The sequence below is a fragment of the Hemitrygon akajei genome, chromosome 13 (genome assembly GCF_048418815.1).
Source record: "Hemitrygon akajei chromosome 13, sHemAka1.3, whole genome shotgun sequence".
In the NCBI taxonomy this organism is placed as follows: Eukaryota; Metazoa; Chordata; class Chondrichthyes; order Myliobatiformes; family Dasyatidae; genus Hemitrygon; species Hemitrygon akajei.
The window spans coordinates 15,471,234-15,488,310 of record NC_133136.1 but is presented as its reverse complement, the minus strand read 5'-3'; the positions used below and the strand labels follow the sequence as shown (position 1 = coordinate 15,488,310).

The following is a 17,077-nucleotide window of genomic DNA, read 5'->3' as shown; positions in this document are numbered from 1 at the left end:
GTTTGGCACAACATTGTGGGCCCAAGTACCTGTTCCTATGCTGTGTAGTTCTATGTAATCAGAATCAGGTTTCTTATCTGGTGTGAAATTTGTCATTTTGTAGCAGCAGTACAGTGCAATGACATACGTTATTGTGCAAAATTCTTAGGCGCATATATATATATATATATAGCTAGGATGCCTGTGACTTTTGCACAGTACTGTATTTGTCAGTGTGGAGCAAAGAGTGAGGTTGTAAGTCAGTCTGGAGCATGGGATGTTCAGTATGGAGAGGGTGGCAGAGAAGGGGTGCCAGAGTAGGGGGATGGTGCGGGTGCAGACACACGCAGCCCTGAAACACCAGGCAAGGCCATTTTATTCTAAACAACTGCTTTATTGATAATCTCAGAACATCCCTCTGATACTTCCCGCTCCTTTCTCCTTTCCTCAACCATGATTCCCTTCTCCCTGCCTGCTTCCCACTCTCAGTCCGTGATAGAGGCTGGTGACCAGTGGTGTGCCTCAGGGATCTGTTCTGGGACCCTTACTCTTTGTGATTTTTATAAATGACCTGGATGAGGAGGTGGAGGGATGGGTTAGTAAATTTGCTGATGACACAAAGGTTGGGGGTGTTATGGATAGTGTGGAGGGCTGTCAGAGGTTACAGTGGGACATTGATAGGATGCGAAACTGGGCTGAGAAGTGACAGACAGAGTTCAACCCAGATATGTGTGAGGTGGTTCATTTGGTAGGTCAAATATGATGGCAGAATATAGTATTAATGGTAAGACTCTTGGCAGTGTGGAGGATCAGAGGGATCTTGGGGTCTGAGTCCATAGGACACTCAAAGCTGCTGCACAGGTTGACTGTGTGGTTAAGAAAGCATACGGTGCATTGGCCTTCAATCATGGGATTGAGTTGAAGAGCTGAGAGGTAACGTTGCAGCTATATAGAACCCTGGTCAGACCCCACTTTGGAGTACTGTGCTCAGTTCTGGTCACCTCACTACTGGAAGGATATGGAAACCATAGAAAAGGTGCAGAGGAGATTTATGAGAATGTTGCCTGGATTGGAGAGCATGCTTTATGAGAATAGGTTGAGTGAACTCGGCCTTTTCTCCTTGGAGCGACAGAGGATGAGAGGTGACCTGATGGAGGTGTATAAGATGATGAAAGCCATTGATCGAGTGGATAGTCAGAGGCTCTTTCCCAGGGCTGAAATGGCTAGCACGAGAGGGGTGGGGGTTAAGTTTTTTACACAGAGAGTGGTGAGTGCGTGGAATGGGCTGCCGGTGACGGTGGTGGAGGCAGATATGATATGGTTTTTAAGAGACTCCTCAGCAGGTACATGGAGCTCAGAAAAATAGAGAGCTATGGGTAATTACCCTAGGTAATTTCTAAGGTAAGGACATGCTCAGCACAGCTTTGTGGGCTGAAGGGCCTGTATTGTGCTGTAGGTTTTCTATGTTTCTAATAGAGACCCAGATCAGAATCAAGTTTATCATCACTCACCTATGTCATGAATTTTTTTGCAGATGTAGCACAGTGCAATGCATAAAATTACTATAGTACTATGCAAAAGTCTTAGGCACTCTAGATATATATATGTATGTATGCATAGTAATATACATAACAATAAATTACAAAATAACTAGTGAAATAAAAAGGAATAATGAGGTAGTGTTCATGGGTTCATGGTCCATTTAGAAATCTGATAGTGGAGGGGAAGAAGCTGTTACTGAATTACTGAATTATTTAGGCTCCTGTACCCGCTCCCTGATAGTAGTAACACCACAGTAAGAGATATACTTTATTTGGACATTGGCTATGGTGAACTCATTAAGAAATTGATCAACACAATAAATTCTGCAGATGCTGTGTTTGTTAAATAATTGTCCCTATTAACTTTAATTGGCTTTATACAAACTGATACTGAAGTGTTTCATGTTTATCTGAAAAGGAGTTAAGAGCTGACGGTTTGGGCCTGTCCTGCCGAATTTCTCCAGCATTTTGTGTGTGCTACTCTGGATTTCCGGCATCTGCAGAATCTCTTTGTGTTTATTTTTCCATTATCTGTTCAGTTTCCCAGAGAATGATATGCTTTGTCGATCAGGCAACAAAATTACAGAGAAACAAATATTGTAAGAGGAATGACAAGAGAGGGAAACAAACAATCTCAATAAATTATTTATCACTTCATCAGTTTTTGCTCATTCGGCTGTAACCACTCTTCAAGCTGATTTATAAACAACATCTTCTCATTCTTTAAGCTAATCCCTGTGAACTGCATTGTCGGCCCGTTGATCAACAGTTCTCTGAGAAAATGCTTGACACGGTGATTGATGGGACATCATGCACTGAAGCCGTAAACAGCAGGGATATCTGCATCAATGGCATATGTAAGGTATAGTTGGGTGTGTTTCCTTTATGTAAATTTTTTCTCAGCACTGTGAAGTGACAACCAATGTGGTAAAATTTTTAACTCCTAGTCATCCTTAATATTCAAATCAACACACACAAAAATGCTGAAGAAACTCAGCAGGACAGGCAGCAGCTATGGAAATGAGTGTACAGTCGGCGTTTTGAGCAGAGACCCTTCTTCAGGACTGAGAGGGAAGGGGAAGATGCTTGAATTAAATGATGGAGGGAGGGGAAGGAGGCTGGCTGGAAGGTGATAAGTGATGCCAGGTGGGTGGCTGAAGAAGAAAGAATCTGAGAGGAGAAGAGAGATGACAGTAGGAGAAAGGGAAGGAGGAGGGGATCGGGGGGAAGTAAATAGGCAGGTGCAAAGATGTAAAAGGTCAGAGTGGGGAACAGAGGTAAGGGGGGGGGAAGTTTTGTCTACCGGAAGGAGAAGTTGATATTCATACCATCAGGATGGAGGGTAACCATATGGAATGTAAGCTGTTGTTACTTCACCCTGAGACTGGCCTCATCTTGGCATAAGAGGAGGCCACGGATCGACATGTTGAAATGAGAATGAGAATCAGAATTAAAATGATTTGTGAGTTATCACAGATTGAAGTTAGATGACCAGAACATTCCTTTCAATTGGTTTCAGGTTCACTGTATTTTGTTTCTCATTCATTTGCTGGGTACAATCTGTCATAGTGATTGGCTCTGTGTCAGAGCTGCCTGAATGATCAAGACCCTAAACAAATCATTGCTGTCTACTCCTATCTTCTTCTTCACTGGTCATTAGAGAACATCTCACTGAGATTCACAGATGATCCTTTTTACACACACAGTACTGTGCAAATGTCTTAGCCACATATAAAAAAATCTGTAACGCGAAGATGCTTTCAGAAATAATCAAATAAAAAGATTTTAAATATCAAATATACAAAGAGAAGTAAACAGTAAAAAAAAATCTAATCAATATTTGGTGTGACCACCAAAGTTTTAAACAACCTTTAAAACTGATTCAATTCTGTTACACTGTCATGCAGTTTTGTAAGAAAATCGGCTGGTAGGTTGTTCCAAGAATCATGGTGATCTTGCCGCAGTTCTTCTGCAGAGTTTGTCTGTCTCGCTTGCCTCTGTCTCTCCAGGTAATCCAGACAGTCTCGATGATGTTGAGATCAAGGCTCTGTGGAGGGTATACCATCTGAAACCATATTTAAAAAAATCTAGGGTGCCTAAGAATTTTGCACAGTGCTGTCGGTCCTGGAAAAATGGTAACACAATGCAAAACCATTTTTCATTTACAGTGGTACATAGTTAGTTGTGAGTATACAGTTTATTTCATATCTAATGGGATCTAATGGGATAACTTCAATTTAATTTCTTCTTGTAGTATCTATACTCTCAGTAAGGAATTGGATCCGTTTGTGAAAAAGGATGAAAATTCTGTGTTTATAGGGGAGCAAAGACAAAGATGAGCTTTATTTGTCACACGTGCAGTGAAACACCAAAACATACACTGAAATGCATCATTTGTGTTAATGACCGACACATTTGGAATGTGCTGAGGGCAGCCCGCAAGTGTCACCATGCTTCCTGTGCCCAGGACTTGCTAACCATAGTCCGTCCATCCTCAGAATGTGATAGGAAACTGGAGCACTTGGAGGAAGCCCAAGTGAATGCACCAACTTATTACAGACAGCGACAGAAATTGAACCCTCATTGATGGTGCTGCTATGCTAATTAGCGTTATGCTAATTGCTACACCTGCCTGAAGACACCAAACTAATTGGAAACTTGCTAGAAGTTCTTTACAATCTAGCCAACTCTTCATGTGCTAATTTCTGCCCTCTTTTAACCCAGTTTTTCAATTTTCATTTGGTGCACTAATCTTGTTTTCTCTCTGAGGTCAGTCTTCTCAGTTCCTCTAATGCCAGCAACCAAACTCTCTATATGCCAATCAGTAATAATTTGGTTCTCCCGTCCTCACTACTGTGGACCTCTGCCAAGACTGCTAGCCTTCCCTGCTCGTTGGCTGACATTTGGATGGAAATATATCGGCACAGCAATGTAGCGGCTAGTACAATTCCTTTACAGTGTCAGCTGTAAGGTCAGGGTACAAATCCTGCTACTGTCTGTGCTCTCCAGGCACACCCACTGACCGTGTGCATTTCCTCCCTGCTCCAGTTTTCTCCCACGTTCCAAAGACATGCAGATATGGTTGATAAGTTGTGGGCATGCTATGCTGGCACTGGAGGTGTGGTGACACTTGCAGGCTCCCAGCACGATCCTCGCTGAGTTGATTTGATGAAAATGATGTATGCTTAGATGATCAAGTGACACGTAAAGCTAATCTTCATCTTATTTTTTGATTTGTTTTGTGGAATGGCTTTCTTCCTCTATTTTAACTTTCTTCAGCATCTTGAGGGTTGGCTGCAATGTCTACTCATTTGTATGTCATATCTCATTCCTTCTTTACAAATTTAGGGAACACTTTTTGCTTAGACTTTGATCTTCACCTCGACATCCCTATTTTCTTTAAAGAAAATTGTATCATCTCAATCCAAGAAGTCATCTTGCTCCTATGAAAACTCATAATTAATGATGTGTTATGGCAAAGAATTTCAAAGCATACTTATTTTCTTTACAGAATATATTAGTATAGTCTGCAGGACACAATGAGAAGAAATGTTTAATATTCCCCAAGAAACCAATTACAGTATTTGACTGAAAAAATAGCTTGGCAAAGTTTTTGGTTTTGAACTCTGCATGAATTCTCTGCTGAAGAAGGTTGATGGACTTTTAAAACCTACGTGGTGCATATGTTTTTCATTAAAATCCACACTGAGCTTCCCTGGTGAAAGGTATAAATTGTCAGACTTGGAATCAGACTTATTATCATTGATGTATTTCATAAAATTTGCTGTTTTGCAGCAGCAATACTGTCTAATACATTAAAAACTCTAAATTACAGGAAGAGGTGTAAAAAGAATTAATAAACCATGCAAAAAGAGCAAAATAATGAGATAGTTTTTATGGGTTCATGGACTGTTCAGAAATCTGATAGTGGAGGGGAAGAAGCTATCCCTAAAGTGTTGACTGTGTGTGCCCTAAGGCTCCTGAACCACCTCCCTGATAGTAGTAATAAGAAGAGGGCATGTCCTGATGAGTGAGGATTCTCAATGATCATGCCATCTTCTTGAAGCGTTCCTTATTGATGGTGGGGAGGTTAGTGCCCATGTAGTAATGGGCAAAGAAACAGCAGATGGAATCTAGTGTGGGAAAGTGTATGGCCAATTACCTTTTGATGAAGAAATAAAGCATAGACTATTTTCTAAATGAGGAGAACATTGCAAAAGCAGAGGTGCAAAGGTCACAGGAGTCCTTGTGCAGGATTCTAGCATTCATTTTGAGTTGATTAAAATAGAAGAGCAAGGATGTCATGCTGAGCAATGCTCAGACTCTTGGAGTATTGTGAGCAGGTTTTGGGCCTGTTACATTAAAGAAAAGATGTGCTGGCATTGGAGCGGGTCCAGAGAGGTCCACGAGATTGATGGTAATGAAAGGGGTAAGTTGTAAGGAGTGTTTGATGGCTCTGGGACTGTACTTAATTGGAGTTTAGAAGAATGAGGGGAGATCCCATTGAAACCTAACGAATATTGAATGACCTAGATAGAGTGGAAGTGGGGAGGATGTTTCCTGTTATGGGTGAGTCTAGGACAAGAGGGTGCAGCCTCAGAATAGAGGAGCACCCATTTAGAATCTGATCATACAAGAGGTCTATTTGAGTCTTATAATGGTGGGTAGAAGCTGTCCTTGAGCCTGTTGGTATGTGCTTTCAAGCTTTTGCATCTTTTGCCTGATGGGAAAAGAGAAAATGTTCTGGTTGGATGGGGTCTTTGATTACACTGGCCGCTTTACAGAGGCAGCAAGAAGAATCTGTAGAAGGATGCTGGTTGATGAGCAGATTATTGTCAAAAGTACCATTGAGAGTACTGTTGATGATTGCTTGCACTACTCTTCTGACGAGACCAATTGACCACAATAAATGGAGCAAAATTACACCATTCAGCCCACCAAGTCTGCTGCATAATTTGAGCATGGCTGATTTATTATCCCTCTTAACCCTGTTCTCCTCTCTTAGAATGTAAGAGGATAAGACATAGGAGCAGCATTAGGCCATTCAGCCCATCGAGTCTGCCCTGCAATTCCGTCATGGCTGATCCCAGATCCCACTCAACCCCAAATATCTACCTTCTCGCCATACCTTTTGATGGCCTTACCGATCAGGAAACAATCAACTTCTGCCTTAAATGTACCCATGGACTTGACGTCTACCGCAGTCTGTGGCAAAGCATTCCACAGAATTACTACTCTCTGGCTAAAAAAAAACCCCTGCTTACCTCCATTCTAAAAGGTTGCCCCTTAATTTTGAGGCTGTACCGTTCAGTTCTGGATATGCCCACCACAGGAAACATTCTCTCCACTTCCACTCTATCTAGTCCTTTCAACATTTGGTAGGTTTCAGTGAGATCCCCATACATTCTTCTTCTAAATTCCAGTGAGTACAGGCCCAAAGCTGCCAAATGCTCCTCATATGTTAACCCCTTCATTTCTGGAATCATCCTTGTAAAACTTTTTTGGACTCTCACCAATGACAATACTTTCCCTTTCTGAGATATGGGGCCCAAAACTGTTGGCAGTACTCCAAGTACAGCCTGACTGGTGTCCTAAAACAGCTCAGCATTATCTCCTTGCTTTTATATTCTATTCCCCTTGAAATAAATGCCAACATTGCATTTGCTGCCTTTATCACAGATTCAACCTGTAAATTAACCTTCTGAGAGTCTTGCATGAGGACTCCTAAGTTCCTCTGCACCTCTGTCATTTGTACCTTCTCCCCATTTAGATAATAGTCCACACTATTGTTCCTTTTACCAAAATATATTATCATACGTTTCCCAACATTGTATTCTATCTGCCACTTTTTTGCCCTTTCTTCCAATTTGTCTAAGTCCTGCTACAATTGCATTGCTTCCTCAGTACTACCTACCCCTCCACATCATTTTGTCAGAAACCCATCAATTCCATTATCCAAATAATTGACAAACAATGTGAAAAGTGGTGGTCCCTGAGGATCACCACTAGTCACAGGGCCCGAACAAGAAAAGACCCCTTTTATTCCCCCTCACTGCCTCTTGCCTGTCAGCCATTCCTCTATCCATGCCAGTATCGTTTTTGTATCGCTATAGGATTTTATCTTGTTAAGATGTGTAGCAGTTTATCAAATGCCTTCTGAAAATCCAGTAAATGACATCCACTGCCTCTCCTTTATCCACCCTGCTTGTTACTTCCTCAAAGAGCTCCAACAGATTTGTCAGGGAAGACTACCCTTTACAGAATCCATGCTGACTTTGATTTATTTTATCATTAATCTCCAAATACCCTGAAACCTCATCCTTAATAATAGACTCCAGCACATTCCTAACCATTGAGGTTAGACTAACTAGCCTATAATTTTTTTTCTTCTTAATGTGTGGTGTGACATTTGCAATCTTCCAGTCCTCTGGGACCATGCAAGCATCACGTGTTTCTTGAAAGATCATGACTAATGCATCCGTTATCTCTTCAGCAACCTCTCTCAGGACTCTGGGATGTAGTTTATGTGGTCCAAGTGACTTATCCACGTTAAGAGCTTTGAGTTTGCTGAGCACTTTTTCCTTTACTAGCAATGGACCTCTGGCACGCTGCTGTCGTCTTCCATAGTGAAGACTGATGCAAAGTAGGTTCACCTGTCATTTCTTTGTCATCCATTATTACCTCACCAGCATCATTTTTCAGTGGTCCAATATCAACTCTCATCTCCCATTTACTCTTTATATAACTGAAAAAAACTTCCGGTATCATGCTTTATATTATTGGCTAGTCTGCCCTCATATTTCATCCTTTCCCTTCTTTTCTTTCCTTTCCCTTTTTTAGTTGGATTTTAAAAGCTTCCTAATCATCCAACTTCTCACATGCTTTTACTACCTAATATGCCCTTTCCTTGTCTTTTATGTAGTCCTTAATTTCCCTTGTCAGCCATGGTAGCCTACTTCTGCCTTTTGAGAACTACTTCTTCTGTGGGACATATCAATCACGTTCCTTGTGAACTATTTTCAGAAACTTCGGCCATCTCTGCTCTGCCGTCATCCTCACCAGTATCCTCCCCCATTCCAGCTGGGCAAGCTCCTCTCTCACGTCTCCATAATTCACTTTATTCCATTGCAATACTGATACATGTGACTTACGCTTCTCTCTCTCTCAAATTACAGTATGACTTCAATCATATTATGATCACTGACTCCTAAGTGCTCCTTTACATCATAAGATCTATGTTATTACACAACATCCAATCTAAGATAGCACTCCCCTGAATAGACTCAAGAACAAGTTGCTCTAAAAAGTCATCTTACAGGCATTCAAAAAATTCCTTCTCTTGCAATCTGATACCAAACTGATTTTCCCACCTTTTGCATATCGAAATCCTCCATTACAATTGTGTCATTACCCTTATTACATGCCTTTTCCAGCTCCCTCTGCAATCTCAACCCCACATCTTGGCTACTATTTGGAGGCCTATATATGATTCCCAAAAAGTTTTTTTCCCTTTGTAGTTTCTTAACTCCACTCACAAAGATTCAACATTCTCTGACCCTATGTCACCTCTTTCTAAAGATATAATAACACCCCTTACCAACAGAGTCACACCACCAGCTATGCCTTACTGTCCGTCCTTTCAACATAAGGTATATCCTTTGATATTGAACTTCCAACTATGAGCTGCTTTTAGCTACGACTCAGTGATACCCATAACAGTGATTGCCAACCAATCACTAATTGTGCCATGAGTTCGTCCACCTTATTCTGAATGCTCCATGCCTTTAAATACAACATTTTCAGTCCCGCGTTCTTCGCCCTTTTGAATTTTGCCTGTGGTACAATTTAACTTTTTGCTCTGTCTGCATTTGTACCCAGTCGTTGGCTTGACCTCCTTACATTCATGTTACACCCATCATCTGCTGGCTCATACTCAGCTCTATCATACTGGTTCCCATCCCCTTGCTACATTAATTTAGACCACTCCCAAGAGCTCTCGTAAAACCTGCCCACAAGAAATTGGTCCCCCTCGGATTTAAGGTCAACTGTCCTAATTGTACAGGTCCCACCTGCCCAGAAGAGGTCCCAATTATCCAGAAATCTGAATCCCTACCCCCTGCTCTAACTCTTCTGCCACACAATTACCTGTCACCTCATTCTATTCCTATCCTCACTGTTGCGTGGCGCAGGCAGTAATCCCCAGATTTCTACCCTTTGGGTAGAAGCTTCTCAGCTTCCTTCCTAACTCCCTAGATTCTTTTTTTCAGGACCTCCTTCCTTTTCCTGCCCACGTTGTTGGTACCGATATGTACCATGACTCCTGGCTACCCACCCTCCCTTTTCAGGATATTGCGGACGTGTACAGAAACATCACAGACCCTGGCACCAGGGATGCAAACTACCATCCATGTTACCTTTTTGTGTCCGCAGAATCGCCTATCTGTCCCCCTAACCATAGAGTCCCCTATCACTGCTGCCATCCTATTCAGTTCCCTACCCTTCTGAGCCACAGGGCGAGACTCAGTACCAGAGGCATGACCACTGTTGCTTCCCCCAGGCAGGTTGTTCCCGCCCCCCTCAACAGTACTCAAAATGGAGTACTTATTGTTGAGAGGAATGACCACAGGGGTGCTTGCCACTATCTGATGCTCTCCCTTCCCTCTCCTGACAGTCACCTATTTATCTGTCTCCAGTAGCCTTGGGGTGACTACCTCCCTGTAGCTCCTGTCTATCACTGCTTCACTTCCCTAACAAGCTGAATGTCATCAAGCTGCAGCTCCAGTTCCCTAACACAGTCTTGTAGGAGCTGCATCTCGATGCAGCTGGTGCTATTTGTGGCCATCGGTGAGCCTTCAAGTCTCCTGGAAATCCCACCTCTGACACCCAGATTTTCTTCCTGTAACCTTTGATGTCCTTCCTAATCGAGAATTTATCAATCTCTGCTTTCAATATACCCAATGACTTGGCCTGCTTAGCCATCTGTGGGAATGAACTCCACAGTTCTGCAACCGTTCACTAAGGAGATTCCTCCTTATTTCTGTTCTAACGGGACCTGGATTCTGAGGCTGTGCCCTCTGGCTGTTTAGACTCTCAGAGTCCAGGAGACTCTTAGATCAGCAGAAATTCACTGCTAATACATTAAGAACATTTAAAAGACTCTTAAATATACAATTGGATTCAAGAAAAATGGAGGATTATGGATGTGTGGGAGATGTCATGACTGTGAACGAAGCCACCAGAGACGCAGTTGGTAGATGTAAAACTCATTATTCAGGCCACGCATAAGCTGACAGCCTTTGGAGTCATTTGAGGAAGAGAGAGGCTCCCTGACCCAACATTTCTGCACATTTTTATGTTATAGAACAAAGGTAATAGGATAATTTCTATAGTTACAATGCCCTCATAATGCTTCTTTTGAGTTACATATGGTTTTTCAAATAGCTCAATCTTCCCCCTAACACACCCAAAATGAATGTTAATTACTGGGGTCTCTGAGTTGTATTCATGCAATGGGGTCTTGATTGCATTCATGCATATGCAGACATCTCAGGACATCTCTAAAATACAGTTCCAGGAAGACCATTGTTCCTGGCTGCATTTTAAATTCAACCCACAATCCATATTCAGATCTGAAGACTGGTTGCTGTTGAAATTAATATTTGTTATATTGCGTATCTCCAATAGAGGGAAAGGGAATTCATATACAGTACTGTGCAAAAGTCCTAGGCACATATACAGTGCATAGTACATAGTTAGGGTGCCTAAGACATTTGCACAGTACTGTAATAAATTTATGTATTGCACTGTACTGCTGCGACAAATAAAAACTTTCATGACATACTGTATGCAAGTGATGATAAACCTGATTCTGCTATAGGTCTTGATTGTAGACATGGCGTGGGAAGGGGACAGAGAGAAGGGAATCCTGGTTGGGAAAAGGGGCAGGGAGAGAGGAAGGAGTGGGAAGCACTAGAGAGATATTGTGTAATGATCAATAAACCGATTGTTTGGAATCAAATGACCTTGGCTGGTGTCTCAGGGCTGGGTGTGTCTGCACCTGGATCACCCCCTGTCCCTGGCACTCCTTCTCTGCCTCTTGCCCCACATCCCTCCTGTGGCACTATTCCCAACATCCTTAGCTCCCTCCAGAATTACAAACTTGCTCCTTTCTCCATATTGACAACTACAGTACTATGCAAACATCTTAGGTACCCTAACTGTATACTGTATATGTGCATAAGACCTTTGCACAGTACTGTAGGTTGAAACAACATCATGAGCCGAAGAGCCTGTATAGTGCAAAACCGTTCTATGATTAAATCAACAACCATTAAATGAGTTGCAGAAGGATGTTACACAAACACAAATAGCATCTCACATAGACAAAATGACGAGGAGCAAGTACAAAAGCTGGATAATATGCATTCAACATTCTGATAGTGAAAATGCAATCAGGAAGCCACAGTGGTTGTGAAATAAGTCAACGTCCTGCCAAAGTAGCAGAGATGAAAGGAAAATGTTTGAGAAGAGCAGGTTAGAAAATGTCCTCCAGTGTTAAGGTCAGAAGCTGGAATGCAGCACAGCAGAGTGAGTAAAGGAAGACGCAGCAGTCTATATTACACCACTTTCAGTGGTGTGTACTGTCTGGTTTTCCAGTGGCAAACCTTTTCAACAATGCTCAGCATTGAAGCCAAGCAAGACATACAAAGACAGCTTTAAAAAGGAATTGCCATAGACTGTTATATAGAAGGACATAGAACATACAACACTACAGTACAGTACAGGCACTTTGGCCTGTGATGTTGCACCAATCAATTGGGGCAGCACGGTAGCGTAGTGGTCAACACAATGCTTTATAGTACCAGCGACCCGAGTTCAATTCCCACCACTACCTGTAAGGAGATACTATGTTCTCTCCACGACTGCGTGGGTTTCCTCTGGGTGCTCTGGTTTCCTCCCACAGTCCAAAGACGTATTGTTTGGTAGGTTAATTGGTCATTGTAAATTGTCCCGCGATTAGCCTAGGGTAAAATCAGAACATTGCTGGGCGGTACAGTTCAAAGGGCTGGAAAGGCTTATTGCACACTGTATCCGAATAAATAAATAAATCTAACCATTTTCTCCCACACAACCCTTTATTTTTCAGTCATCCATGCGCTTATCTAGGAGTTATTTGTATGCCTCTAATGTATCTGCCTTTATCACCATCCGTGGCAGGGAGTTTCACACACCCTCCACTCTGTTTAAAAAAAAAACTTACCTCTGACATTCCTTCTCCTCTTATTACCTTAAAATGATGCACCCTCGCATTTATCAGTTCTGCCTTGGGAAGAAGTCATTGGCTGTAAATCTATGCTTCAAATCATCTTATAAATACCTATGAAGATATCTCTGATCCTCCTCTCCAAAGAGAAAAGCTCCAGCTTGACATGTTTAAAGAGAGTTGAATTGATAACAATGCCTGATCAGTGAGCTGACCATCAGAGATAGAAGCAGTTGGCCCATCGAGTCTGCTCTATCATTTCATCATGACTGATCCATTTCCCTCTCAACCCTGTCTTCTCTTTATAAACCTTTGGTGCTCTGATTAATTAAAAACCTATCAACCTCCACTTTTAAAGCACCCAGTGACCTGGCCTCCATAGCTGCCACGGATTCACCATCCTCCAGCTAAAAAAAAATTCCTCCTCATCTCTATTTTAAATGAGCATCCCTCTATTTTAAGGCTGTACTCTTTGGTCCTAGACTCTCCCACCAAACAAAACATTCTCTTCATATCCACTCTCTGTAGGCTTTTCAACATTAGATTTCAATGAGACCTCCCCACTTTCTTCTAAATTCCAGCGAGTGTAGGCCCAAAGCCTGCAATCTCTGGTCATGTGATAACCCTCTTGTTCCTGGAATCATTCTCGTGAACCTCCCCTGAACCATCTCCAATGTCAGCAAATCCTTTCTTAAATAAGGGGCCCAAAACTGCTCACAATACTCCAAGTGAAGACACTAGTGCCTTATACAGCCTCAGCATTACAGTCTTGCTTTTGCATTCTAGTCCTCTCGAATTGGATGCTACCATTACATTTGCCTTCCCCACCATCGATTCACCCTGCAAATTAGCCTTTAGGGAATTTAGCCACGAGGACTCCCAAATCCCGTTCTGAGGATTCATTTAAGAAGCTGTCTTGAGGTAAGAGAAGCAGAAACAAATAAGATTAAAACTGAAATCTCAAAAACCAAGGTTGGTAACACTGACCACTAGCCCACTGAGTTCTCCCAACCGTTGTCTCTTTGCTGCATATTCCAACATCCATCATCTCTTGAGTCTCCATTTTATGACTATGCTGTCAATTCCTTTCAAGGCAAGCTGACTTTGAAGAAGTCAAAGTCTCCTCCTCTCTTTTTGATGGCAGCCCCTCTTTGGGTGTTCAATGTGTCCCTCTGTCACTAATCTCCTGTTGTTTATACTGTTTGGCTCTTTCAGAAGTGCTCTTCAGTACTGCACGTTTACTCCCTCAGTACTCCTGCCTGTTGCTCTTCTGTTTCAAGAGCCAGAAGCTCTTGTGTGCACAACCCATTCACTGCTTCTCCCTGCAGCTTTCCCTCTGCATCCAGTGATCTACCATCGTTGTCATGCATTGGCACCCTCTATCCATCTAACCCTGTCTCACTATTCCTCTGTCTCTCTGACTCTTCATCTCTCTCTCCCTGTGTCTCTCTATCCTTCTTTCTCTCTATCCCTCTATCCCTCTGTCACTCTAACCCTCTCCCCCCCCAACTTCCAGAATTCCTCTGCATCCTCTTCAGCCCACAAGCATGGGGATTTCAGGCTTTCCCAAGGTGTAAGCTTTCATATGCAGCACCCCACTTTAGGAACTTTGCTGGCAATTCCTTGCCAGAAGTGCCTGGTTGGAAACTTGGAGAGACTCCACTGCCCCTTTGAACACAGAGCACGCTCCTTGTCAGTTTCTAAGCAGTTGTCAAGTCTTTCTGATCCCTAAGACCACTCTCCCACTCTCCTTCATCCACACATTCAGTGCAGAGCTTTGCTGTAGCTCATAGGCTGTTCCTAACATTGTGGCATCTCCCCTTTACAAGCTGCCTGCACAGACTTCCCCAGCAGTGCTACATGTTGAGAGCAGTGCGTATCAGCAACAAATCTAGCATTGCAATTAATGCCATGCCATTTTTGGCACAGCATCACACAGGAATTGTTCAATAAATCTCACAGCTGTACTTTACACTTTTAATGCTACTTTCCTGAACAGCATTAGGGTAACTCACAGCATCATTTTGACATTAAAAAAAACAGTAGCATAAGCATTTTCTAGATTGTCGTCTTTTTGACCCAGCAGGTATCAAGTCTTTGGCTGTCATCAGGGAAAAGATAATTCTCTATTAGCATAAAACGTAAGAAATGTGTTCACTATTTTGACCCCATTCTCTGCAGTTTACCACGGTATCAGTGAGATTGCTTTCTGCTTTATGAATCACATAAAGATTGATCTTTGGATTTGTTTATATATTCTTTCAACTCCCCTCGCTGCCTGTCAGGAGCTTTACATTTTCTCCATGACCATCTGGGTTTCCTCGGGTGATCTGGCTTCCTACCGCACTCCAAACACGTACCAGTTAGTAGGTTAATTGGTCATTGTAGATTAGGCTGGGATTAAATCGGGGATTTGGTGCGTAGCATGGTTTGAAGGGCTGGAAGGACCTAATCTGCGCTGTATCTCAATAAATAAACAAACAATGCTTCGCAATATCCAGCTGTCACAGCCAAAATCTCATGCTGCCTAAAGCTATAGAATCTTGATTAGTCAGAGCATCAAAGGTTACGGGGAGAAGGCAGTAGAATTGGGTTGAGAGGGATAATAAATTAGCCATGCAGGAATGGTGGAGCTGACTCGATGGGCCAAGTGCATAATTCTGCCGCGATGTATATCTTCTGTTCATTTGGTCTCTAATCCTGGAAAAACTCTGACAGGCTGCATCACTGTCTGGTACGGAGGGGCTGCTGCGCAGGACCGAAAGAAGCTACGGAAGGTTGTAAATCTAGTCAGCTCCATCTTGGGTACTAGCCTACAAAGTACCCAGGACATTTTCAAGGAGAGGTGTCTCAGAAAGGCAGCGTCCATTATTAAGGACCTCCAGCACCCAAGGCATGCCCTTTTCTCACTGTTACCATCAGGTAGGAGATACAGAAGCCTGAAGGCACACACTCAGCAATTCAGGAACAGCTTCTTCCCCTTTGCCATCCGATTCCTAAATGGACTTTGAAGCTTTGGACACTACCTCACTTTTTTAAATATACAGTATTTCTGTTTTTGCACATTTTTAATAATCTATTCAATATATGTAATTGATTTACTTGTTCGTTTATTATTGTTTTTTTTTCGCTCTCTCTGCTAGATTATGCATTGCATTGAACTGCAGCTACTAAGTTAACAAATTTCACATCACATGCCAGTAATAATAAACCCGATTCTGATTCTGATACTGAAAAGTGTAAAGTCTGCAAAGTTATGCTTCAAGCCATATCACAAACATTTTTTTAGAATTCCACATGATTTACAAAAAAAATTTGTTGTAAATGATAATTAATTATGCCTTTTGAAGTAAAAATGAAGGGGCAGCCATATATTTTCGCATGGCAAACTCTGAAGTAAAATGTTTTATTTCTGATAAAGCTTGAGTGGAAGTCACCAAGACCAACCATTATTTCATTATGAAATAATAATTATGTCCTGTTGACATCAGTGAGCCTGTCGCTGAAAAATATTTCAGAAAAAATAAGAAATAGTATGATCTATTTATCGTTTTAATCAATATTGTAAGTATTTTTGGGCAAACTCCATACTAATCAATTGTTAATGTAATTAAAAACTAAATAATTTAAGACTGCTTTAAGAGACAGTCATCACTGGGAGTCAAACTTGTTCTTTTCCCCAATCTGAATCCTTTGCCTATGTGTCATGATGTGTACTGCCAATATCAGAACCCAAGTGCAGAGGAGAGACAGCGCTGAGAAACTTATTCATAATAATTCCAACAGGACATTGGTGGATCAGCCAAGCAACATCATGAGAAGTAGTATTCTCAAAACTAGGACCCCCTGATTAGTGCTAATTGGGAGTTCACGTAAGTAATGCAAGTAACATGGAATACCTGAGTCTATCAAAATAAAATTAAGCTTATTTAGAAAGCACCAGGAGACCTCATTACAATGACTAAGTTGCTTGAGAAAAAAACAAAAGGAACTCTAAACAAATTATGACTCCTATTAAACAACAATTAACCTATACAGATGCTCTGAAGTTCTCAGAGCTCAGCACTCTTTGGTGCCCTGAACAGGCCCGAATATCTCATTACACGAAGTGTGGGCTTGTTTTCTCACTATATGAGCAGCTAGATTAGTCTGAATTTGAGTCAGTTTGTAAGATTTTCCAGTTTGATAAAACAATATGTTGCATTCCCCAAAACATTGTGACAATATTATCCAAAAAATAGACAGTGGATTCCAGTTAATTGGGTTATTTGTTAATCGGGGCAGCCACTTACTT

The 17,077-nt window shown here is 41.9% G+C and overlaps 1 protein-coding gene across 1 annotated transcript in view; it reads left to right on the top strand.

The window, feature by feature from the left end:
* LOC140737658 (A disintegrin and metalloproteinase with thrombospondin motifs 12-like) overlaps positions 1–17,077 on the top strand; it is a 615,581-nt gene that overhangs the window by 319,228 nt on the left and 279,276 nt on the right. Inside the window, exon 13 of the mRNA XM_073064184.1 lies at positions 2,249–2,382. Within this exon, the coding sequence (XP_072920285.1) occupies positions 2,249–2,382 (134 nt within the window). The remainder of the gene's footprint in view (positions 1–2,248; positions 2,383–17,077) is intronic.